General features: G+C 40.6%; 1 protein-coding gene across 4 annotated transcripts; it reads left to right on the top strand.

Moving 5' to 3' along the window:
• Nucleotides 1-24,985, top strand: ATXN7L2 (ataxin 7 like 2). 4 transcript variants are annotated; one of them, XM_087889594.1, is made up of 11 exons: nt 1-191; nt 3,446-3,514; nt 6,223-6,327; nt 8,624-8,828; nt 10,388-10,686; nt 12,071-12,153; nt 17,749-17,999; nt 18,107-18,299; nt 19,348-19,469; nt 21,321-22,182; nt 24,846-24,985. In XM_087889594.1, the coding sequence occupies exons 1-11, from the start codon at nt 8-10 to the stop codon at nt 24,858-24,860; spliced, it is 2,388 nt and encodes a 795-aa protein (XP_087745720.1). In that variant the 5' UTR covers nt 1-7; the 3' UTR covers nt 24,861-24,985. The 4 variants fall into 4 exon arrangements, with proteins under 4 accessions (XP_087745720.1, XP_034270657.2, XP_034270658.2 ...); XM_034414766.2 differs by having other exon boundaries at nt 8-191; nt 21,318-22,182; XM_034414769.2 differs by lacking the exon at nt 1-191 and adding an exon at nt 2,710-2,729 and having other exon boundaries at nt 21,318-22,182.
• Nucleotides 24,986-25,789: the final 804 nt, after the last annotated feature.

Consider the following 25,789-nt stretch of genomic DNA (forward strand, 5'->3'; position numbering starts at 1 on the left):
GCGCAAGATGCCGCCGGCGGCGGGGAGGGCTGCGCGTTCTCGTGCGGTGATGGCGGTGCGTGGACGCGCGGCGGTAGTAGCAGCAGTAGCAATGGCTGCTGTGGATCGGCGGCTGCCGAATCTCGATGACTTCGCGGGGCAGAGCTGGAGTGCTTGGGTGGAGAGAGTTGGGCCGCCTACTACCGAGACAGGTGAGCGCGCCTATCCCGCTCATTAACCTTTAGGCAGCGAGGAGCGGCGGGGGGAAGCAGGGGGACACTTCTCAGTCGCCGTTTCTGCTGCTGCCGCCGCCGCCGCCGCCGCCGTCGTCGTCGACGAGCTTCCTCCCTCCCTCCTCCCTCCCTCCCTTCGCCCGCCCTAAACAAAGGAGCCGCCGGGTCCTAGCGCCGTGGAACTTCTTGCTTGATGAATGTTTCTTTTTGCAAAACCAGGTTTCCCGAGATCTCCCGAATTCCTAGAATGGATTCCTCTGTCAAGCCTGATGTAATTGGAGGACATACTGTGATCATCTTGTGTCGATCAGAATCTTCGTTCCCCGTAGTTTCCACACGCACCACAGTGTTAGGTGGTTCTGTCCTTTGCTTTGATCCCGCCTGATATGCGGGTTCTGTAGTTAGTTATGCTCTATTCACAGGATTCTCCCCGACTTTTGATCTTTACTGTTTTTTGAGTCTACGGTTACCTATGAAACAGTCTATGTAAATTCCTGCTAGGATCTTTGAGCCCTGCTTTCATTTTCCCCCGGTTCGTTTGAGCATTCTTTCCTTGGATTCTTTTACAATCACTTTTTCTACTTTCTCCAGAATAGCATCCCATGCTTTGATATGCTCCTGTGGCGCTTACAAGCCACAAAATACCTTGCTGTTCTTGAATTCTCACCTGGGTCACTCTAGACTTGCTGCTTGATTTCTCTCTCTAAATGTTCACATTTGCCCTTTAAATTCAACTAGCTAATATTTTACATTGATTTTATTCTTTTAAATGCCCGTATAGCTGCTTCTCAACCAGTTCTTTTAAAGTGTTTTCAGAAATCTGTGTTGGCTTTACCTCCAGCTGTGCTGCTTCTCTGGATTTCCTCCTCTTCAAGTTATTCCATTTTATTCAGATCTTTGCCTTGGCCACTGAAACTGGTCCCCGCCCATCCATCTGTTTCGCATTCCTTGCACCTTCCTTCTATCTTCTATAGCAAGCTTCTTTTGCTCTGTTGACTTGGCCACTAAATTATCACCCACTAGAATTTCCTTGCCTCTGCCTTTCCTCTCTTACCAACCTGATCCCTGACGTCTCCATGCTCCTCCTCCTTCATTCTGTTGTGTCCTTTGCTCTGCTTGCCCTCCCTTATTAGAGGGGCAGGTTGAAAGTATATTAACATGGTGGGTGGATGTCTTGGCCTCTGGTGATTTTTGTCCTTGGAATCATTTGGGAGCATTGCCTTTAGTCTCTTTGACTTTCTCAAGTGCAACCTGACGGCAGACTCCAGAAGGGGCGGTGAGAGTCTGCGGAGCTGTCCCTGGTGATGCTTTTTATATTGTTGAGCTTCTCCCTTCCCCCACCATTATCTTGATAGAGTTAGTGCCTTCATATAATTCCTGATCTACTTCCAGAGCCAGCAGAGAGTTGGTATAATGGCTCCTGTATTTTCAGAGATTTAGAAGCAAGTTATAAATTTCCCTTGCTCACAGCTCTCTTATCGAAGTGTTAATACTTATTTAGCATCCACCTTTTGCCCTAATCCTGTGATTTAAAAAAAAAATTAACTATTTTGAATGTCCTTCTTCTGTTTTGATGCTGAAGCAATTGATGCATTTTAACAGGTACAATTTGTCTTTGTGAATGCACCAGTTGGAGGGAAATCTATTAGATACAGAGCATTAGATGTTGGTTAAAGTCAGGAGTCTGGTCCTGATGACCATCTCTGTGACACATTCACATTGCTAATTTGAAGTCACATCTTTGATTTTGACCTCATTGTTAGACACTTGTGGGCATTTCATGAATGTCCCTATAGTGCAAAGAGATTTCCAGGTGGAAAGTAGTAGAAGAAACATTAGTTCTAAATTCATTTATTTGATTCCTCATGTACATGTGGAGACCGGATATAAGACCACAATATTAGGGCAACCTACATGCACAGTGGTGTAAGAAAATGTCCCCTGTAATGAAACCAGAATATTCTGGTTTACAACATGACACCACTGTAATTTAGCATCAGCAAAATTTTGATTCCATGAGCTAAAATCCAGCAGCGTTTATTTACCTTGAAATTTGGGGGTTCCATTTTGAAGTCCATCTTAAGGCATCTATTTTTTGAAACTGCTAGGAGAATAGAGATACTGATCATAAAAAGTGCATAGATCAGGTACACATATTATTGTTTGATATGATACAAGCATGCCTCTTTCATATTCATATTCATTTTACATATGTGCTTGTTGAATACTGGTGGATGATGGCTATTTGAAAGCTAAATGAAAAAGAAAAGAATTTTCAAATGAAGCCTTACCACAGGAGTTGATCAAATCATGTTCTTATCCTATGGCCACATTGTTATAATTTGCAAAGCCTCCATGGGTGGAGCTGTATGCTTGTCACTGTCTTCCACACACCTCTTGATTTATATAGATTGGCAGAGCAATTCTGCTGAAACAGCAGGCAGTGAAGTCTGAGATTCAGCAAGTCCACTACTATAAGCTCGCAGAAGCTGAAGAACGTCTGCTGTATTAGCAGAGGTGATTCTTAGGGATCCTTATTTTCTTGGCAACTTTAAGAGCTGCTATGATTATTGCTGTTATTAAATTAACTCCTTATCTTCGGTAAAGCTCAGGGTGACCTTGGGCAAACCAGCTTGACCTTTTGCAAAAGGTTGTTACAAAGGTAAAAAATAAGACAACCCTTGCACAGTCCTTTGCTCAAGCTCATTTGGAGGCAAGGTGGCATACAAATGTATACAATAAATACATAAATGCAATAAATAAATAAATAAATACAATAAATAAATTTCATATACTGTACTTTTGAAGGGGGAGAGGATTAATTTAAAAAAATCTATTGAACCACAAATGTACAAGAGACATTGTGCTATCTGCTTGCAGATGGATCTCTTCAGTACAGTACTAGGACATAATGTAATTGCAGAGTGCTACATGGCAAGTTTGAGAAGGTGTGATGTGTAAATGAGATGGAAGTTCCTCTTGCTACTTATTTGTCTTGAAATATGTTGTAAGCCTATTCAACCTACCAGCATAACCGTACATACCCTAGTAAGCCTTACTATATAGTATGAACTAATTCTAATTGAGCATGCTTTGAGTTGAACTTTAAGAGGTAGAAAGTATCCATTTTAATGTATCTGGATGCCATTCTTGTTAGCATTGAGAGATAATGTATCTTAAGTAGCTTTAATTTTGGCTGATGGAAACATTTTTTTAAAAATTTTTTTGCCTAGTGTCCGATCTGGAAGAAAACAGTAGAAATGGGAGAAAGAAGATTGATGCAATGACCCTCATTAAAGAAGGTAAGAAAACATCAAACTCTCTGGTGAAACATGGACTGTAGAAACCTTTGCTCTACAAAGATCAAAATAAAATCTTCTGGATTTGTAAATGCTCTGAAAGAAAAAAAAAAGGATGAATATTGCTATACGTATTGTATATTCCACTGTCTGGAATGATAATTATTGCATTTTCACACAGCCGGTGATCCTTAACTTAGCCTATACAGACTTCTCAATTCTGCAAACAGAAGACTGTGATTTTGCTTGCCCATGGAGCAGTAACATGTCCATAACTTTGAGTGACAGCCACAATAGGGTTTGCTGCATTATGACAACCAATTCTAATTTCTCCATGACACAAGATTTGTGCGGAAGGGAAGAGTTGGAATTCGTAGAACAAATCCTGGGCAAATGTTTTGATACTGGCATTTTCTGCTTTGCTACATCATGGATGGCAGCGGTAGTAAACATGTCCTATTCCATGATTATCTTGTATTTCAGAGAGGGTTAATGTTTTTCCCATTTAAAAAGTAATGGATTTTTCCTAATTATGGCATGAAACTTGCCATATTTTACGATAAAAAGGAGGAATGCTCCTACAATTTATTAGGAAATCAATATAGTCTTGAAGATATAGTATATCTTCCTTGATATCTGAATCGGTTTGTAGATTTTTGTCTTGAATCTTCCCATCTTGCCTCTGTAGCCCTTTTATCGACCAAACAGTTAATATGACCTTTCCAGAGATTTCAGATAAACTAAACTAGTTTCAAAGTCTCTTTTGTTATGGTTTCATTTCTATGATTTCTAATAAGATGAAGTTGCATGAACCCCAAGCAAAAGCCACTGACTTCCCACCATATTTTGCCTAAAGATCATTTGTCCATAGTTTCCCTTATATTCATATTATACGATCTCAAGCATTTCTTAAAACGAAGTTAAATAGACTTTTATAGAGGCTCCAGATGACTCATGCAAATGAGTCAAGGCTGCAGGGAGGGGCCCAACATGTTCTCAGACTGTTCTTTTCTGACCTCAAATATCAATCATACTCTGTCCATCAGTTCAGTATTTTAACCAAAGAAATGTTATTAAATGAAAACTATGCTAGAACCCATGCTAGAAGAGATAAAATCAAATCCAACTCATCCGAGTCCAGTCTCTGTTAATACCAATAGTTAGAAAAATATGCCCTGAGTCACCTATACTCTCTGCCAAGAAATCAGACAGCTTCCTCAGTTTTGTGTGTCTCTCTCTGTGTGTACATATGAGTTTCTAAAGAAGTCCTGTTCTTTATAGAGAAGGCTACAGATGCAGATTAAAGTCCTACTAGAAGGTAAGAATGTTGACATCAGCAATGACATCAGGACCTGAAATTATTTTTCCAGATCAGATTGTTCATACCCCAAACTCTTCCTACAGCCCCTTCTGCTTCTTTAGCAGAACTTTGGAAATATGAATTACACTGGACACCCAAGCCAGAATGTTCAGATGAACCTCTGCTGTGCTTTTGTCTGACTTTTGCAGTCACTTTGAACCAGCCAAGCCCTTGGATAGTCTGCAATTAGTTGGGCCTTGTCCCTCCCTCCTCTTTGGCAGCTTTCCTCTCTTTCCTGCCCTGCTGCCCTGGGTCTTTTCATTGCTTTCTAGCCTGTCTGTGACTCTTTGTTTTCCATTTCTGCTACCCCAGCTGTGCTAGGAGGTGGGGCTGCTTGCTGCCAACGTTACAGAGCATAGGACAGCATGTGAGAACCCCCTTTGCCAGATGATAGCCATTTGTTCTGTCACCTTTTTGTTTTTGTTTTTAACATGTGCACCCATATTAGCAGGGAGAGGCAATATCCAGAGTAGATCTGGAGGCCACATCACTCAGTGGCAGTTTTCTAAATCTAATAGCTGCTTGTGAAAACATCAACCTAAATGTTAGTAACATATAAAATAATTGCATACAGATTGGAATGCCTAGTTTGGTGGTCCAGCATTAGATCTGCCTTTTTTCAATCTAATGCCTTCCACCATTTGCTTTCAAGCCCTGTTATCATTGCTGGTATTATCAGGATAGTGTAAGAACTGTAGTCAAAACTAAGGGGTAATGAGTTGGGCAATGTTGCTTTAAGGTACTGATCATGTAGCCTTTCAACTAAGAACTAGGCATTTCTTTTGCTAAGTAACAGAGTATAGGCTCTGCTTTTCAGCTCTTACAACTCCTGCCGTTGTGAGACGACTAGCCAGTTACAGCAAAGAGCATTTGGCTAGTTGGACCAATGGCCTGACTTGATATAAACAACCATTGATTATAACCAAATAATGTACCTTGCAAACACTGGCTGTTCCACCTTGCACCCATACAAAGAATCCAAGAAATGCTAGTGTATGGAATAATTGTGACAAAAATACAAAATGCTTTTTCTTCTGAGCTCTGTGTCTCTCTCTCTATTCTTTTAAGTCAAGAGAGAGAGAGAGAGAGAGAGATTCTGTGGTTCTCCAGGTGTTGCTGAATTGCCCTTTTTACAGTTTCTGTCAGCGAGCTCAGTGGTGTGGGATGTTAACAGTTGTAGCTCAACTGCACACAGAGGTTCTCCTGATTTAATCTGTGCTTTCAAGATAGGCTGGGCATCTCATTTTGCTCATAGGTTTGCTTACGTGTTTCTTAGACTGCAAAATTAACAAGGTGACATGGGCCTCTTCCCTGAGTGTGCTCTCATCGCTCACATCTCTTGTCCTTTCAGACATGTCTATCTTTGGTCATTGCCCGGCTCATGATGAGTTCTACCTGGTCGTGTGTAACCACTGTGGCCAAGTGGTCAAACCTCAAGCCTTTCAGAAGCACTGCGGTAAGCTAGGCAGTCAACATGCCAGTTGAATGTCTGTAGTCTCTCAGGAAGTTTACTTGGGAGTAGTGCTTCTGCCTGGGGGTCGGAGGTGATGATGGCGGTGCCAAAAAGGCCCTCTTTTTGGTTTCCTTCCTGAATATTAGGGAAGCTCCTCTTCCCTAGGATTGCTTCTCAGTGAGCAAGGAGACTGCTGGTAAGATAGTAGTCAGGAAACAAAGGATACATTCTAATAGGGTAATTCACAAGATGATATTTTGCTACTTACACCCCAAGATTGTGAGGCAGCTAGAAAATGGCCAAAACTGCATGTCTGCATAACTTCTGCAACATATGTATGAAAGACATATGAATAATTATGTGCATCTAACAGAGCCATCCTTTTAATGGTAAAAGACACTATTTGCTAGAATAGTGCTTTGTTTGAGTTGTACATCTGACTGACCCTTTCCCATCTAATACTTTGCAAGTGGCATTACAGCTCCTCTCCTTCCCAGCTGGTATAGCTGCCTCCTACCAAATTCCAACTTTTAGAGATAAAATTATGTTTGGCCATTTTTTAGCTGTTTTTCCTTTTGTGATCTCAAAATTCAGCTAAGGAAATTAAATGTAAGAAATTTCCTTTAGCAAACATCTGTTAATTATTTACCTCCATCTCAAATTTCTACCTTTATCCAGAGCTGGACTGTTGCCTGGAGGGAGATGAGGGGAAGTAGTCATTTCATGAGGATTATCAAAATCTTTTTGCTCGCTATCAAAATCTGTTCTGAGTTGGAGCAAGCCAAGCGAAGGGTCTAAATTTGAAGCCCTTTGGTGACACAGCAAGTTGTAATTTAGCCTCTTGGCAAATGGGTGAATGGATTGACAGAAGTATCCAGAATGTGAGCAAAAGTCACATGATGCAGTATCCTTGCTGAAGCAAGATAGGTTGAATCTGCACAGTGTTTCAATGGACAACCACATATATCACTTCAAATTATATGATGGAAGAAATACCATTTTTATTTCTGTTATGTATTTATACCCTAGGCTTTATGAATCATGTATAGAAGGACAGAATAATCCTATACATGTTGCTAGTGGCAGCCACACACACAAAAAAACTGTATGAGGTTTCTCTTCTGAGCCCCATGTGTCTTGGTGATTGGCTATGTACAGTTAATGAGTTTCTTCCCTAACAAACTTCTGTCTCACAGCTCTGTCAAAATTATCTGGGACAAATTTGAAAAGGTGCACTTTGAGGGTTGCCAGCAAAAGGAGTCAACTTGGTGCAGTGGTTAAAAGCACTAGACTAAAAACTGGGAGACCATGAATTCTAGCCCTCCTGGTTTAGGATGAAGCCAGCTAGGTAACCTTGGGGCTATCATTCTCTTTCAGCCCTGGAGAAAGAAGCAATGATAACTGTCTTCTGAAAAAAATGTCAGTAAAACTATGTGGATTTAACTATGTAATAATCAGAAATCAAGATTAGAAGTGACTTGTAGTAGCAGCAAAGAGTTATGCTGAGGAACAGGAAGAGACTTTAAATGTGATTTGGTAAACCGGAGAGCTGTACTAATGTGCTTCTGAATTTTGGGAGCTCTAGACTCAGTTCAAGATGCTGTCATGTACTTTGGCTCTAAGGTTCTGGGTGAAAGTTCAAATTTAGTAATAACAGGTCTTTCCTAGGGCAGTATTGTGTATATAAAATCAAATTTGCAGGTGGGGTGGTGAGTAGATAAGAAAAGGAAAGATCCAGAATTTTGCAATGAAAACTATCTAAATCGGGGTGGGCAACTGTGGCCCTTTTATAACCTGTGGACTTCAACTCACAGAATTCCTGAGACAGCTTGGCTGTCTCAGGAATTCTGGGAGTTGAAGTCCACAAGTTGTAAAAGGGCCAGAATTGCCCACCCCTGATCTAAATGATATTTGACTAGAATGAAATACAGAATTGCATAAGCTCTCTCTGACTTTGTTGGCCTGTTGTGATCCACCAATTCAATTTTGACTGGGAGGTGAGCGATCAGGCTAAAGTACCTATTATAATTATTTTACATTGTTTGCATTATTTTTATCCCTGAGTAGCTTTCGGAGGAGAACAATATTTTGTTAATGGCTGATGAAAGAGATTGGGAATCATAACATATTTGTAGTAGAATTATGAAAAATATGCTTTTAAAAGGCCCTGGCTTACTGTTGTACCTATCCCACTTCATACCTAAGGCAGACCTACAATTTGCAATCTGATTGCTGCCTCACTGGCTCCTTCCCTGCCTAGCCAAGCTTTCTGGCTAATAGCATTGTTATTCCCACATAGAGAGACGTCATGGACCTCTCGGCAAACTCTGTGGTCGGGTGCAGCCTTCATCCAATTTGCAGAAGTGTCATGCAGTCAATGGGCGACCCATTGTCGGTGGCAGTCATGGATCCACCAAATCATGGAGGGAAAAATCCCAGAGCTTCTTTAATCAAACCCAGCATGTGCCAGAGAAGACAGACAAGATGCCGAAGGACAACCTATGGTAAGAGGCTCTGGGGTTCTTTGTGAGTGATAAGTCCAACCATTCTCTTTGAGAAGATCTCAGCTCAGGCAAACTTTAGAGAAAGCAATCCTAGCTATTTGTTGGTTGTTTGAAGTGTGGTAAGAAAGAGAAAAACAATCTCTTTCAGGATAGCTATAAAAATTGAGCCATACAGCTGTAGAAAATGAATGAATAAATGTTGAATGAATGAACGAATGAATATAGAATAAAAGTTACAATACATTCTGAAGTGACACAGGGAATCTGCAAGCACTTCTTTATATTCTTGTTCTCTAAGGTTTATATTTCATGCAAGTATAAGAGAAGATTTTTTTTCTTTGAAGATTTCTATTCTAGTGATTGTGAATTCTTGATGCTTAGAACAACACTGCTATGAGTGTGAAACTCTTCTGAAGTGCTCAAAACAGCTCATTTTGCACTTGAAACAGCTGTTTCACACCTGATTAGGATGTTCTGAGTTTGAAATGGTCAGATTAAAAAGGTTTTACACACTTTTAGTTTGATTCACATTTATGGTCCCATTTGCTACAGATAGTTCCAGGAAAGATGATTTTTGAAACATGGACTTTATTTTTTAACTTTTTAACTTTCTTCTTTTATAGTGGATTGCAACTCCAGCAGAAATCAGAGCAATAAATAAACCCACGTACCGTATTAATGATGCAAAAAAGGAATACTATGTACTCCCTTCATGCCCTTTTGATACTTCTGTGGCTTCTTTCTATTAACTAATTAATTTTATTTATTTAATTACTAATGCTAATGGAAATACAGCATGGAAAAGCTAGCACACAGCAGTTAAAAATGTACAGTCAAAACAATAATCCATTTTCTGCATTATAGATGGAAGCTTGTTCATTTATTTAATGATTAAGGTTGAATTCCATTAGCGAGATAACAGTGTTTGGAATTTTTTGAGGTCTAGTGAGAAAATACGATTGCTCCCTTGGGTTTTAGATGACCCCATTTTTGGTTTCAGAGTGTATTTACTGAAATGGAGCATATTTACTAACAAGGTGAGCTGTTGATGGCAAACGTTTATCTAGTGCATTTAAAACAGAGTGTATTTACTAAAAGGTAAGGTGTGATGGCAAATATTCTAAAGTGGTTTTTCTTGGCTTGGTCTTTTGATGGCTGAAAGTGATCTAGAAGCCTGTGTTGCTAGGTGCTGGGATCATCTGTGAAGTTATCAATGTTGGTACTCCCCACTTTTCACAGACTCTTGTTTTACCATCTGTTGGAAGCTGAGCTTTATTTTCCTGTCTTTACTTCTACTTTCTCCTGCATCCCTTCTATTTGGGCAGCCTTCTCATGCAATGATTACATGCTTCTTCTTTTTTTAATCCATAAATATAATGCTCATAAATGAGGAAGGCGGCTTTGTGAATGAAGCTGCTGCAAGAGTTTGCTGGTATAGAACTCCAATCATCATGAAGGTCTTTACAAGGCCTCCAAGTTTGGGAATTTAGATGAAACACAATTTCAGAAGATTGCATGTGATGTCAACACCAAAACACGTGTGCTGTTTTGTCCTCCAGCTTGTTTGTGCCTGTAGTGAACCTAGAGAAGATCTCTGGCCTTCCAAAGTCCGATGGAGATGGAATCAAAGCTCCCGCTCTGCTTTCTGACACTGCCATTCCCAAACAGTCTTCGGTTAACTCAAAAGAGGTTCTAGGCAAACCTTCCTTACTGGCGTCACCAAAAGAACTTCTGACATCAGCCAAAACTGGCAGCACCTCCGTAATAACGGCTGACACCTTGAACAGGAAACTGGAGAATGCTTCTAGCCTGAGTGAGAAAGAATTGGGTGTTGTAAAATCTCTGAAGAAAATATCTCGTGAGTCTTGCCTTTCTAATTGTGTAATCTTCTGGCTGGAGACAATGTAATAAATAGTTAACCCATCAGGAATGATTACATAATAGTGTCTTTTTAATGGGTGGTATTGTAAAAATGAAACTTGGTTTGGTAGCCGTATTTCCTAAGCAAAACATTTCCCATAAATCCATCCCTCATTTCATCTGTAAGGAATGAGTTGCTACCTAGGTCATAGGGCAAAGTTGAATGAAAGTTCTTTGCAACTTTTTGCTTCCTTAGTAATCCTGAAGGGAGAGAACCGGGCTTCTAAGATGCCAGCTTAGATGCCTCTTTCCATGTATATTTATCACCTTTCTCACTTCATCCTTTGTCAAAATAAAAAGGGTGTGTGTCATAACCACTTGGGAATTTTTGCAAAACCAGTGTATCTACTGTGCAAAACCAGTTTGTCAAGTTTAATTCCATGAGGTTGAGCATTTGTCCCAAAGGCACCTGAGTGGATGGGAAGGGAGGGAAATACTGCATGTATCGGCTCACTTTTAGGCATTGGGATTATAGGATTACATGGAGGATATGTGATGTGAGCTACTTAACAGCTATAGGAAGTAAGTTTTGGGGGAAAGAATATGGTCTTCTCCAAGCCCCCAAAGGATTTCTCTTTTCTGTTAATCCCATATGATCACAATTCTGGGCCAAGACAAAAAGGATGTCACCTCAATGTCTACCCAAGAGATATGATTCCATGTAGGCTGACCCATAAAATAAAACAAAGATCAGCAAGAAAATAAATACAGAAATACAAAATGAGACATGCCAGTCATTTACATAAAGAATTGTATTTAATGCACTTCTGACAGCAAAAAGTGAATAATGGTTGTTTCGTTTTGTTTTTTAAATACAGGTAGTCCTCGACTTACAACAGTTCGTTTAGTTACAATTTACAATTGCAATGGCACCGAAAAAGCGACTTACGATTGTTTTTCACACTTAACAACTATCGCAGCATCTCCATGTCACGTGATCAAAATTCAGACACTTGGCAACTGACTCATATGTATGACGGTTGCAGTGTTCCAGGGTCACCTTTTGCGACCTTCTGCCAAGCAAAGTCAATGGAGAAGCCAAATTCTCCATAGTAACAAGCATGTTACTAACTTAACAGCCCCAGGGATTCATTTAACAACTGTGGCAAAATGGGACAAAACCCAGTTAACAACTTTCTCACTTAGCAGTTGAAATGTTGGGCTCAATTGTGGTCGTAAGTTGAGGACTACCTGTACTGCATTTTCAATAAGGGGGCTGCCTTCATAAATCAAAGGGAAATGGGCAATTGGGTGGGGAGACACGTCATTGAACCTGCAGAAATGTGACTCTTTGGCGTCTGATTCTGTATTTGTTCTCACAGGGAAAGAATGCGACTTAAACCGCCAATGTGGCGTGGTGAACCCTGAAACTAAGAAAGTTTGCACTCGGTTACTAACCTGCAAGGTAAGACGCTATACAATGTAAGCCTGCTTTCTGCAGCGATTGGAGGGATGAGAAGTGCAGTGCAGCGAGTTGCCTTTATGACTGCTGTTCTCATACTTTCTGGTGGGATAGGTTTCTTCTTTTCAAGAGGCTGTCCTCCTTTGTTTTTAAGCCGCCTTGAGTTGCCATGGGCGAATAGACGGCAATATAAATTCAATAAATAAATAGTAAATTAATTAATGGCAGTCTGGCCTGGGGATCTTTCGCAGGTGATCTTGTATTTCCATGCAAATAATTGCTCTGTCTGCACATTGGAACGGTGGAGAGGTGTCTTTGTATAGGTTCTATTGTGTCTTCCTCTGGATATCTTTTGGGAATGCCAGCAGGGATGTTCATATGGGAAATCAAAATGATGGTGTCAACCATGGGATCAAAGCCCCAGTGTTGATGCAGACGTGTTTCGATTGTGTGTGGGTAGTTTGTTTGTTTTTTTTAATTTGGTTTATATGCCGCCCTTCTCCAGACACTCAGGGTGGCTTACAATCTGCTAAGCAATAGTTGTGGTATTCAGACTGCAATTACTGATTTAGACAAAATACATGATCAAGTGAATCGGCTTGAATGAATGTGGATATCCATTCAATATTTTTTATGAAAATATGGAGTAGAAGATTATTTACTGATGGTGATAAGAGAGGTATCTGATGGAAACAAAACGTGTGTTAAAATAAACATCATGCTTGGAGAATGATTCAACAATAACTGGAGGTAAGACAAGGATACAGGACTTCTCTAGGTTGCTTAGTGTATTTATGGATAAATGTATAAGGAATGTTTGCAATGACATTGGAGGAGTGTTGGTTTGGGCGCATGAATATACATGTACTTTTGTATGCAGATGATGCTGTGTTAACTGAGAACAGAATAATTTTCAGTGAATGTTAGAGTGTATGATGCAGGGAGCAGTGTGAATGTGGCAATTATGTTTGACAAGGAAATGGAGTGAATGATTTTAAGTTATACATAAAGGGGGGGGGGAGCTAGAGGAAGTAGATGGATTTGTGACCTTTGGTAGCATGATTATTAAAGACAGGGAAATGGATTGAGAAATTTTAAGATGTGTAAATTCTGAGAGAAACATGGTGGGTATTGTGTATTCTGTGTGAGGAATGAAATCTTGTTGAAAGAATGAAGATGGCTGCGAATAAAAGCATGCTTCTACTTGATTGGTTATATGAAAATGAGTGTTAGATATTTCAGGAGAAAGATATAAGAAAGTTGAATGGGGTGTTTAAGAAGGGCATAGGGTGAAACAAGAACACAACAGAGTTGAAAATGAATGCATGCTGAGTTTGTAATAAATAGGAAAGTCAGTAACCGGTCCAAAACATATGCACTGTGGTGGCTTGATACTTAGACCAGTGTTTCTCAACCTCAGCTACTTGAAGATGTAAGGACTTCAACTTGCAGAATTCCCCAGCCAGCAATTTGCTGAAAGAGCCATGTCTTTAGGTCGGCACGGAAGATGCGGAGGTCGGGGGCCATCCGGAGCCCAGTGGGTAAACTATTCCAGAACGTTGGTGCGACCACAGAGAACGCCCTCATCCTGGGGGCCGCCAGCCGACATTGTCTGGCTGATGGGACCCGGACGAGGGCAGTCCTATGTGAGCGCACTGGGCGGTAGGAAGTAGTCCTGCAAGTACCCCAGGCCCATGCCATGAAGGGCTTTATAGGTGAGCACCAGCACCTTGAAGTGGATCCGGAGGACCACCGGCAACCAGTGCATCTCGCGCAACAATGGTGTTATATGGGAGTAACGGGAAGCACCCGTAACTACCCGCGCGGCTGCATTCTGGACCAGTTGGAGCCTCCGGGTGCACCCCAAGGGCAGCCCCATGTAAAGGGCATTGCAGTAATCCATCCGAGAAATAATGAGAGCATGAGTGACCATACGGAGGGCATCCCTGTCTAGGAAAGGGCACAACTGGCGCACAGGTGAACCTGTGCAAAAGCCCCCCTTGTCACGGCCATCAGATGGTCCACCAAGGACAGCCGTGAATCCAGGAGGACGCCAAGGTTACGAACCCTTTCCGAGGGAGCCAGACACTCCCCTCCCATCAGAAGCGATGGGGATACTAGATTATGAGATGCCGGCATCCATAGCCACTCTGTCTTGGAGGAGTTGAGACTGAGCCTGTTCCTACCCATCCAGACCCGCACCGCCTCTAGGCACTTAGACATCACGGAAAGGGCATCCCTGGGTTGATCCGGGGTGGAGATGTAAAGTTGGGTATCATCAGCATACTGATGATACCTCACACCGAAACTATGAATGATCTCACCCAGCGGCTTCATGTAGATGTTAAAGAGCAGAGGGAAGAGAACCGACTCCTGTGGCACCCCACAAGTGAGGGGCCTCGGGGAGGATCTCTGACCCCCCCGCCCAGACAAACTGCGTACGGCCCGAGAGGTAGGAGGAGAACCACTGTAGAACACTGCCCCCCACCCCTAACCCCCGAGTCGTCGCAGTAAGATACCATGGTTAATGGTATCAAAAGCTGCTGAGAGGTCAAGTAGCACCAGGATGGAGGAATAACCCCCATCCCGGGCCCGCCAGAGATCATTCACCAGGGCGACCAATGCCGTTTCTGTGCTGTGTCCACACATGAAGCCTGATTGGTATGGGTCCTTGGCGTTCTCTGAGCTTGCTTGTCTTTTTGCAGATGTTTCATTACCCATACTACGTAACATTATCAGTGCTAGTAAGCAGTGCAGTTTGCAGCCAGTTTATATTCTAGTGGCTTGGTGGAAGTGGTCTTAGAGATTCTTTGGTTGAACTGTTTGCAGTTGGCTTCTTTGGCAGTTTCTTCATTGGTGTATTACTTCACTTGATTGTTGGTCTGATATTAACCTTTAAGTTAATCTATACTGACCTGGGTGCTGAATCCTGGTGGAAAGGTGCTTGGGTCTTTTTGTTCCTTTTTGGGATGGGTGATTGTCTCTTTTGCATAGTCTATAGCAGGGGTGAAATCCAGCAGGTTCTGACAGGTTCTAGAGAACCGGTAGCAGAAATTTTGAGTAGTTTGGAGAACTGGCAAATGCCACCTCTGGCTGGCCCCAGAATGGGGTGGGAATGGAGATTTTGCAATATCCTTCCCCCAGGGGTGGGGAGGGAATGGGGATTTTGCAGTATCCTTCCCCTGCCACACCCACCAAGCCATGCCCACCAAGCACACCACACCCAAGATGCTCTATTTTCTACCGGCCCACAGACTGGTAGTAAAAAAAAAAAAGGAATTTCACCATTGGTCTATAGATGTTGTTAATGTCTGTGTGTCTATGGATGGCTGATTTTGTCAGAGTGCCAGGCTTCTAGAAATTCCCTGGCATTTTTGGACTTGGTCTAGGATGGTCATTTTTTCCCTATTAACTATGGTTAAATCCATCTATATATTGAATTTCCATCATGTCTTCTGACTGCTAGTTGGTATTCATGGATTCATTCTTCCAGTCTTCTGCCTATTTGTCCTATATAGTGGTTGCTGCAGGAATACCACAAGTACATCTGAAAATATGGATCAGATAGGTCGACAACACCTTCACCATAATAAAGAAGCACCAATTAGAGAACACCCACAGAACCATCAATAACATTTTTAAAAGAATGCAGTTTACTAGAGAAGAAAACAACAACTTGCTACTCTTCCTGGACATCCTGATCAGCAGAGGCCACAATGGTAAACTAGAAATGCAAGTCTGCAGAAAAAACACCCATACTAACCATGTGCTCCAGTACCAAAGCAACGATGCTATCTCCCACCAGAGAAGCTGCGTAAAGACTTCATTTAGATGAGCCCAAACACACTGCAGCAACCTGGAACAGCAGAAAAAGATAATAGAGCATCTCTATACAACCTATTCCAACAAAATGGATATCCATGCAACTTTATCAAAAAGCCTCTGACCACTCAACCCAATACAGCACAACCAACACAAACCCTAAAAAGAATTACATTGCCATGCATCAAGAATATCTCAGAAACCACCAACAGACTACTATAACCACATGGAATCAGCGTAGTACACAAGCCAACTAAAGCCCTTCAAAACATCCAAAGCAGACCAAAAGACCCAACAACCCCAGAAGAAAAAATAGGAGTCATCTATAACATACAATGTAAGCACTGCAGCAACCACTGTGTAGGACAAACGGGCAGAAGACTGTCAGAAAGTATCCACGAATAACAACTAGTAGTCAGAAGATATGATGAAAATTCTTTAATTCACAACAGACAGATTTAACTATAGTTTCAATTGGGATAATGTAGCCATCCTAGACCAAGCCAAGTCCAAAAACGCCAGGGAATTTCTAGAAGCCTGGCACTCTGACAAATCAGCCATCAATAGACACATAGACATTAACAACATCTATAGATTATGCAAAAGAGACAATCAACCAGCCCCAAAAGGAACAAAATGACCCAAACACCTCTCCACTAGCAATCAGCACCCAGATCACATAGATTAACTTAAAGATTAACATCAGATCAACAATCAACTAAATAATGCCCCAATCAAGAAACTGCCAAAGAGTCAACAGCCAATAGCTCAACCAAAGAATTTCATAAGACCACCTCCACCAACACTGACAGGACAAGCCAGCAGAATATAAACTGACAGCAAAGTGCACTCCTTACTAGCACTGATGAAGTTACCTGGTTTGGGTAATGAAACGTCTTCAAGAAAACAAACCAGCTCAGAGAGCACCAAGGACCGCTCCTGTCAACCCCGAGCTACAAATATTCTCCTTTATTAGATATGTGTATGTTCAGTTACATTTTTCTTAGTTCATACCTTCTTTGTCTTTGTCCTGTTGTTGTTTATTCCTAACACAACATAACAAAGCACAACATAACATAACATAACATATAACATAAACATGTTACAGGTACAATGAATATATCTCCTTAACATAGCTTTGGATAAGTTCTCTTTGTGAATAATATTACAGTATATGCAACTGTATGTAATCAATTTTTCTCTGCTTTGTAACAATAAACCAGAGGGTTTTTTTCCAGCCAAACCTTTAACAAATCTTATTTAAATTAGTATCTGTCAGAAGCCACATGTATTCCCAGCAAGTCTTGGATTCAGGTTAAGAACTCTTCCAAAATTTGCTACTGAACTGTCATGTCTAATGTGACAGAAATGGAAAATTATTAAACGTACTCTGTGGTTAATGTTTAAATTGAATGACATTAAATTTGGCTTTGTCTTCGTTTTGATTCCAGTTTCAAGCAATCCCTGGAGTATGACCTCCTGGGAGCCCATTAAAGGATCAGATGTGGTCCTCACCCCAAGAAAAGATTGTCTACTCCCATAACAATAATGCTTGTCTAACCATAACCTCTGCTTCAGTGCCAGTCTCTCAGAGACTTGTTAAAATGTTCACCAGAGAAATGTCACACACGCTTTTCATAAGATTGTACCACTCATGGGGTTTTAAGTGGGATGTTCTTTATTTGAAAATGGCCTGTCATCATATCCTCTCTCTGAGCTTACTTTTCTACCCGCCAGCTGATAAATCTAACCCTATCTATCTTGCCTGTGCTCCAGATCCATTCTGTACATCAACGTCGAGAGGTGCAAGGCCGCACAAAGGACTTTGATGTGTTAGTGGCCGAACTGAAGGCCAGCACCAAGAAAGGCGAGTCTCCCAAAGACAAGAGTCCAGTGAGGAAAGATATAGCTAGCGAACGGCTGTTGCAGGACTTCTCTTCCATGTCGCAGGCTTCCTTGGCTCTGACCAATGTTTCTGCTTCTTCTTGTCACACGAAACAACCATATTCCCACTGTGCACTTTCCAGGTAACACACATTTGAGATGAGGGAGCAGATACGGTGGCATCCACCGTACCTTCTGGAAATTCAATTCTCGGAAAGCTGAGCTCTTATCCTCTTTCTGCTGCTTTCAGGTCTGGGGTTTCCTCCGAGAGTGACCCTGATGACGTGCCTATATCTTCTAGCGAAATTGACAACCGTCTCTACCGTTTCCCAGCATTGAAGAGCACGGGCCGGGTGACAAGCGAGGAGAGTGAAGAGGATGCCACAGATGATTCCCGCAAGTTAGATTGCCGTTATGCAACACGACGACCCCATCCCCAGGCAGTAAGTGGCAGACCGAGGCCTGCCCTGCTCTTTTTCTTTGTTGCTATGGGGCTTTGATGGAAGATGCTTGGCAGATGTTAAAAGTGGAGCTATAGGAGAATGGAGTGTTGTATTTGTGAAGCTGTGAGATGGTCTTCTGATGCCTGGGTTCACATGTCACTCTAAATCATCATGTGATGTGTTTGTTTTTGTCTTAAGATGATTTCTAAATCCAGACATTATGCTTGTTCAATAATGCTTCGCCCAATGTGTAAATTAAATCAGTATGTCAAGCCCTTAGTCAACCTAGGCTGGTGTTTTGAAGGGCAGGAAGTAACTCTCCAAAGAAAAGGAACTCCTCTTGGCTTTGAGATTAACAGTTCCTTTAATTTAGTCAACCAGATCTTGAATATTGGGGTTAACAAATGCAAAGCTTCTCTGCTATACAGGTAGTCCTCAACTTAGAACAATTGGTTTAGTGACTGTTCAAAGTTACAACAGTACAGAAAAAAGTGACTTATGACCGTTTTTCACAGTTACGACCTTTTCAGCATCCCCATCGTCATGTGATCAAAACTCAGATTCTTGGCAACTGGTTCATACTTACGACCATTGCTGTGTCACAAGATCATGTGATCCCCTTTTGTGACCTCCTGACAAGCAAAGTCAATGGGGAAGCCAGATTGACTTAACAACAGGGTTACTAACTAATCAATTGCAGTGATTCACTTTACAACTGAGGCAAGAAAGGTCGTAAAATTCACTTAACAAATGTCTCATTTAACAACAGAAATGTTGAGCTCAGTTGTGGTCATAAGTCGAGGACTACCTGTACTAATGAAATGTGGGTTGAATCCACACAAAATTAATTGTTCTTAGAAATTAAGATGATAGAGGTAACTTAGTCTCTCTTTCTCACTAGCTGAAGAAATGGAGGCTAGAATGAATAACTTCCGTGATATAAACTGTGTGTCCTATTCGTCACTGTAGAATTTGAAAGTGTGTTCTTTGCATGATTGTGAGTTTCTAACACTTGGATCCTTCCATTAATCCTCCCCCACCACAACAGTTCTGCACTTTTGGAAGCAGATTGATGAGCCCAGGTTGTTATGTGTTCAGTCGACGGCTGGATCGGTTCTGCTCTGCACTCAGTTCCATGCTGGAGAGACATCTTAGCTCACACATGTGGAAGTAAGTTACCTTAGGAACAATACCAAACAAATTAGGGAAATAATTGGAATGTGCTTCTGCCTTTGCACAGTCATATACATGAATTTGGGCATGGCATGCAGTGGAAGAAAATTATGATGTCTTCATATATAAGAAGTCAGTTCTAAGTCACAATATAATCTTGCATATTTCTTAAAACCAGTCCTGATTTATTTATTTACACAGTTTGTATCTCACCTAACAAACCCTGAGGGCTGACATAAAATTGTATTACTAAATTTGTACTCTTAAACAAGATTTAGCAGCATCTATCATACACTAGAAATGTTTAGCGGTTGGGCCTGTAATGCACAAGAAGAAGAAAAAAGGGAAAATTGCAAAAACAGTGCAGACCCTCCTTATTCCTGAAAATTCAATTACATCTATTTGTTCATTTCTTTTTAAACCTACTATTATTTTCTGTCTAGTTATGGCTTAAAGACATATAATAGTTACAATGAAACAGCTTGGTTAAAAAAAAAACCAGAATAAAACCACTAACAATATGTAACAAAGGAAAAATAAATTTAAAATAATAGCAATGGTAAAATGGTGCAAAGATTAAAAAGGCACCCAAAACAATTGTTAGAAAACTGAGAAATTGTCTTTACTTAGTGCTATTAAAAAAAGCCCAAGCAACAACAGAACTTGGTGGATTTTCATATAGAATATTGTTCCACAATATTGTTCATACAGAACAATAGTTTTACACTCTTGTCATCATTGTGAAAACTTGAGAGGTGTCATTTTTTAAGAGAGTTTTTCATTTTCATCCTAAGCAAGACTGGAATTGTTGTATTGTAGAGTTTTGTATCTCTGAAAGAAATGGCATCTGAGAATATAAAAGGATATCTAGATCCTTGGAAACAAATAGGGATCAATTAAATATTTCTTGTGTTCCAATAGGTAGGCTCACATTTACACGTCATACATGTGTTTGATAGGAGGTGGTCATGTGTTTTTAGCTTTTTTTTCCTCTGCTTCATCATCAGTCCCTTTAACTCGGGGCCTGTAGAAATATTGTTGAGTCTCTGCTGTTGGGGGGGGGGGGATTCTCCAGTAGATGGCACTGGATTACCAAGTTTGGTGGTATATCCTTCACAGGCAGAAAACCTATCTGAACAATGAGTGAGCCTAGCAGGGGAAGAGGTTGCGAGATGATGGAGAAGATACATGTATTTCCAGGCATCTATTCTTGTAAAGACCTTTGAATTTGAAGCAAATAGAGGCAAAAGAAAAGAAAGAAAAAGTTTTGAATCTGAAGAAGAACAGAAATCCTTTATAATTTGGAAATATTGTATGAAAAAAAAAAACAAAGCGTAAAAAGAAAGAAAAAAGTAGAAAGAAAAAGTCAACAAAGAAAATAATAAAGACGTTTTGTTTCTCCAGGATAGAATAAAGACAACGTTCCCTCAGCAGGGGATTGGACTAGAAGACAACCAAGGTCCCTTCCAGACCTAAGATTCTATTGTGTTTCCCCGAAAATAAGACCCTGTCTTATATTTTTTGAACCCCGAAATAAGCGCTTGGCCTTATTTTCGGGGAGGTCATATTATTTTGGGGCACGTGGAGCAACATGGAGCTCCTCTTGATGTCTTACCTGATTTCCAGCTCTGTGTTTAAATATTTTTGGGGAGGGCTTATTTTCGGGGGGAGGCTTATTTTAACGCATGCGCTCAAAAGTCCGATTGGGCTTATTATCAGGGGATGTCTTATTTTCAGGGAAACAGGGTATGATTCAGTACTGATATCTAGGCAGAGTAATTGAAAGCTGGTATGTTAAACAAGCTTTGTTTCTTAATTCTTGTTTTCTTGCTTCGACCCACCCAGAAGGATTCCTCCAGCTGCTGATCATCCAGTTTCCACATCATCTCCAATGCTTTTGGGCTTCTCTACATCCAATACATCCCCAAATTACAATTCCTCCCTGATATGCAGCCTTCCCCACAGTACCCCAAGCAGGACCTCTGTATCCTGGGCAACTTCAGTGACCATGGCATCCAGGGACAGCCGTAACCACCATAGTGTGAACTATGCAGTTGGTTCGCCCCATGCCGCAGCTGCCTGTAGCCAGTCAGACTGCATGGGTGGAAGCCAATCCATCACCTCCCCACTCCCAGCCAATACCCCATCACCATCATTCAGCAAGTTGCCTTCGAACAAGGCCAGCAAGTCCTCCAAAGCCAAGGAGATGGCTGGTAATGTGGAGCCAGAAGCCTTAGCTCGGAAGCGCAAACAATCTCCCAGTGTCCCTGCTAGCCCACCTTATAAACAAACTTGTTTCCTTGATCTGGGCAAGAACAAAGCAGTTGGCTGCCAGGTGTCCCATCCATCTGCCAAGGCCAAGACATCTGCGGTGGCTTCCTCCAACCTTTCCCTGAATGGGACAGTCTCTTCAGGGGCCAGGGTCAAGAGAGTCAACCACCTGGATTGCAGGGCACCTAGCCACATGCCAGTCAAAGCCTCATCACTGGAGAACCAGGGCTGCTCACTGAATGGTCCAAAAACACTGCTGACCAATTGCATCTCAGATGAAGAGGCCAAGAGACGCAAGAATTCAGCCACCTACTGTAGACCAGTGAAGACCAAGCATTTGCCCTCATCCATGCCTTCTTGTTCCTCATCTGATTTGGGTGGCTCAATCAGAAGGAAGAAGCCAGTTGTCTCCTTTGAGGAAAAGCAGAACACAATGAAGGTAAGCTCCTGCCTTGGACATTGTAAGTGAACGGCTGAATTTTCTTCTACCTTGGAACAGCTGTACTGGCATTCTTTGTCTTCATAGCTTTGTTTGCAAAGTCTGCATTCTGCCATTACAAGGCTGACTTCTTCATAAACAGGTAAACAGGTATAACATTCCAAAACAAATCAAATCAATATTGAAGTGGATAGCACCATATACCATGTAGTTTCTGCTATTGCACTAAGTATTCAGATGTGGTATTTTCGTAGGTGTGTTTGCATATATTTATTTATTAAATTTAAATGCTGCCTATCTTCTTGATAGAATGATCCCTGCATTGTTACATATTTGAAAAATAATGCACCAACACTGAACACCAATGAATGGTCACCATTTCAGGTCTGAATTTTTTATTAGTATGGTAAGCTTTATTTAGTAAATTAGCCAAATGAACCATGAAATGATCAATATTTTTGAGAAATAAGGACACGGAGCAGATAAGTGCGTATTTTTATTTTTTCGTAGTAAGAATAGGATTTTTAAGCAATGTTGTTATTTTTGGTTATAGTTGAGGTATTTTTAAAATTTCTGTATCACTCAATAGCAAATATTTTGAATAGTTGTGGTTTTTTAAAATTTAAAAATAAATTCAGCAACAATGTTAGATTAAGTCAGTTTACAATTACTGAAAAGTCAAATGATCATGGAAACTAATTTTATTGCTGGGGAAAATCTATTTCTTATTAAATTCTCAGGAGGGTTATTTATTTTAAATAATAAATACAGAGGAAATCTGTAGCTAATATCTGGAATACTAGCTTTCAAGCCACATGAAACTGTGTTTTACTTCTGCACAACTTTGTAGAACAGAACAGAGAGACATAATGGCTGAAAACACAAATCATACTAGGTTTTAGTGGGCTTTTAGTTCTGGTTCATCCCGAGTTATTTCTAAAACAGTTTATGGCTTGGCATTGTGTGTTCAATAACCATGATTAAAACAAACCTGGGCTGTGATGTGTGTAAAATAAGCACTCCCGCCTTTCTTATCCTGCTCTTCAGTTTTATGCAGACTTTAGCATGTGCTATAGATCCAGTTCTGTTTCCTAACAGGATTGCTTGACCATAAGAGCTATACAAGAAGCAACAGTTCACAATTGCAGTTTTTTCATCATATGAAATAGAAAAGCAGAGGAACGGGTGGCAGCAAAATGGCAGCTAAGAGCCCTTGGAAAGGACAGGAATATATTTAGTCAAATATATTGGAATAGTCAGGTTTTGATCAAGATCAGATTATACATTTTCCTAGAAACATAACTGAAGAAAAGAGACCGCACGAAACATTTATAAATGAACCTTTAATTTAAAGACTACATTTTTTGTCTCCAGTATAATTAATATCTCATAACAACCTGCTGAAATCAAGCCTCCGAACACCCCGATAGATGTTAATGCAGTGTTGCAAATTAGTTAAATTTATCTTAAAATGAGCCGAGTGGAATGGGGAATGAAACCCCAGCTAATGATCAGCAGCCCTTTTGATGTTTCTGTTTCTGCCAGGCACACCTCTGTTTTCTGCAACTCAAAGAGCTGTAAGTTTCCTTTTGGGAGAAAGACATCTGAGCATTTAAGGCATCTGAGTTCAGATAATATTGGTGGTTTTATGGCAGGATGTGAGCAAAATTATGCTGGGTTCTCCCGCTAAGAAAGAAAAAAAAATCTGTTTCTAAAACTTTTTATGAAAGGCCAAAGAGTTTTCAGTTTAAAACTGCATATTCCTTATTGTCAATTTGAGGATCATATAATCCAACCCTTTGTTTGGTACCACCCAGCCAGAGTTTCCAAAAGCTGAATTATATATTTATTAAATATATTATGCCACTAAGTATATTGGGTTGTGCTAAAATAGTTTCCAATTGCCAATTCAGGAAGAGAGAGGGTTTCTTTCTGCTTTGAGTTAGTTTATTTCATTTGTCATGGAAATATAAACTAAATCCAGCAGAGATTTCATTTTAAAACTTTGTTCCTGAAAAATTAAGCTGCAGTTGCTATGATAGCTCCTGATGTTCTCTGAGTGGGATTCCAGCCACCAGTGACTTGAGGTTCAGTATATATAAGTCAGAAGAACATCTGCCCAGCTCCCCAGGCTCACTCCTTACTATATTTCAACTGAACACATCTCCCTACACTCAGAATTTTTTATGCTGTATGTTCAACATGTTCGTCCCATTCAATTTAAGTCCCCTTGGTTAAGCAAAGGGCTAGAAAAATCTTTCAAATGTTTTTGCACTTACATGGAGGAACTATGTGGAAATTACTGATTGCTTGCTGGAGTACGATGTCAGGTTTTTGTGTCACTCTGGATTACTATGAACCTCTAATTATGGACAGTAAGGGAACAATTCCTTATTATACTATAGTCCAATTTATGCACTTGCTGCAGAGAGTAGAATGGGGAGCATGTTTATTTGAAACCTGATCCAACTTTTTTTCAGCTAAATATCCTTGTTTACATGGTGCTGTGACAACATATATCAAGTCCATTTAAGTTTCATGAAAGGTTATTAATAAGTATAGCTGCATGTCCTTTGGTCATTTCAAAAAAGGACTGGCTACACACTACCCACAATAGATACATTTTCTGTGCAATGACACTCTCTTCTTTCTTCTCTTGACAGTCAAAAGCACATTAACAGCAAGTGCCTGCGTTCTGCAGAAGCCAGCAGACTGAGAACTCTGTCCATGGATCCAATTCGAAGCCTCTTTGCTTTTTATAACTTTATAGTATTTTTTTAAAGAAAAAAAATGCTCTAAAATACCTGAAGACTGTGATTGTTCTTTTTTGGTGTTGTGGTGGTTTTGCCTAGAGAAATAAAACAAACAAACAAACAAACAAATAAATAAATGAAAGGAGAAGGAAAAGAAAGACAAAAACTGAATCAAAGGACACTGACAAAAATGCAGAATCCCCTTCCCAACTATATAATGACTGGAGGGGTACAGAAGCTGGGATCTCATACAATAATTAGATTACAGGAGATATTAATATTTTGCCATCTTCCTGGGTGTGCAAAGTGGTTATTAGTACAACTTGGCAAATAATAATTATATTGGCAAATGCCCATTTTCTTGCTGTATTTGGATCATCCTTTTCTCCCTCATTGTATCTTGACCCAGCTTCCCTCTCTCTCTGCTTCTAAGTATTATTTGCTTTCAAAGAGAAAACAAAAACCATGTTTCTAGTATAGCGTATACACGATTGCTGTATCAGTGCAATAATACACCATTTTTATCTCTATTCTTGGTTTGAAAACAAATGTATTTCAGATGAGAAGAAGGCAGGATTGCCTTTGCTCCTTCTCTAATGTTAAAAAAGGCTATTGGCTCAAGTTGAAGATGAAAACGAAAAAGGGAGCTGGAGGGTAGGGATGAGCATGCACACTTCAGGCAATAGCCATAGAAATTGTTCCCCACCAAGTACAGTACATAAACACACAAGAATTGTTTGCATGCAAATTAAACCCAATGCTTGCTTTAGTGTTTTTCTATGGCACTTAACTTACAATTCTGCTAATCAGTCCACCTTTGTACTCCAGATTTCCCCATCTAGGTCACCTTATCG

The sequence above is a fragment of the Pantherophis guttatus genome, chromosome 3 (genome assembly GCF_059756535.1).
Source record: "Pantherophis guttatus breed Tessera chromosome 3, ASM5975653v1, whole genome shotgun sequence".
In the NCBI taxonomy this organism is placed as follows: Eukaryota; Metazoa; Chordata; class Lepidosauria; order Squamata; family Colubridae; genus Pantherophis; species Pantherophis guttatus.

What these genes read in the sequence shown, in the direction of transcription:
- ATXN7L2 (XM_034414766.2), top strand. Translation starts at nt 8, where the DNA reads ATGCCGCCGGCGGCGGGGAGGGCTGCGCGTTCTCGTGCGGTGATGGCG. An exon ending in GCCGCCTACTACCGAGACAG is followed by an intron (nt 192 to 3,445) that starts GTGAGCGCGCCT and finishes TTTTTTGCCTAG; the next exon opens with TGTCCGATCTGGAAGAAAAC. An exon ending in CTTAGCTCACACATGTGGAA is followed by an intron (nt 19,470 to 21,317) that starts GTAAGTTACCTT and finishes CGACCCACCCAG; the next exon opens with AAGGATTCCTCCAGCTGCTG.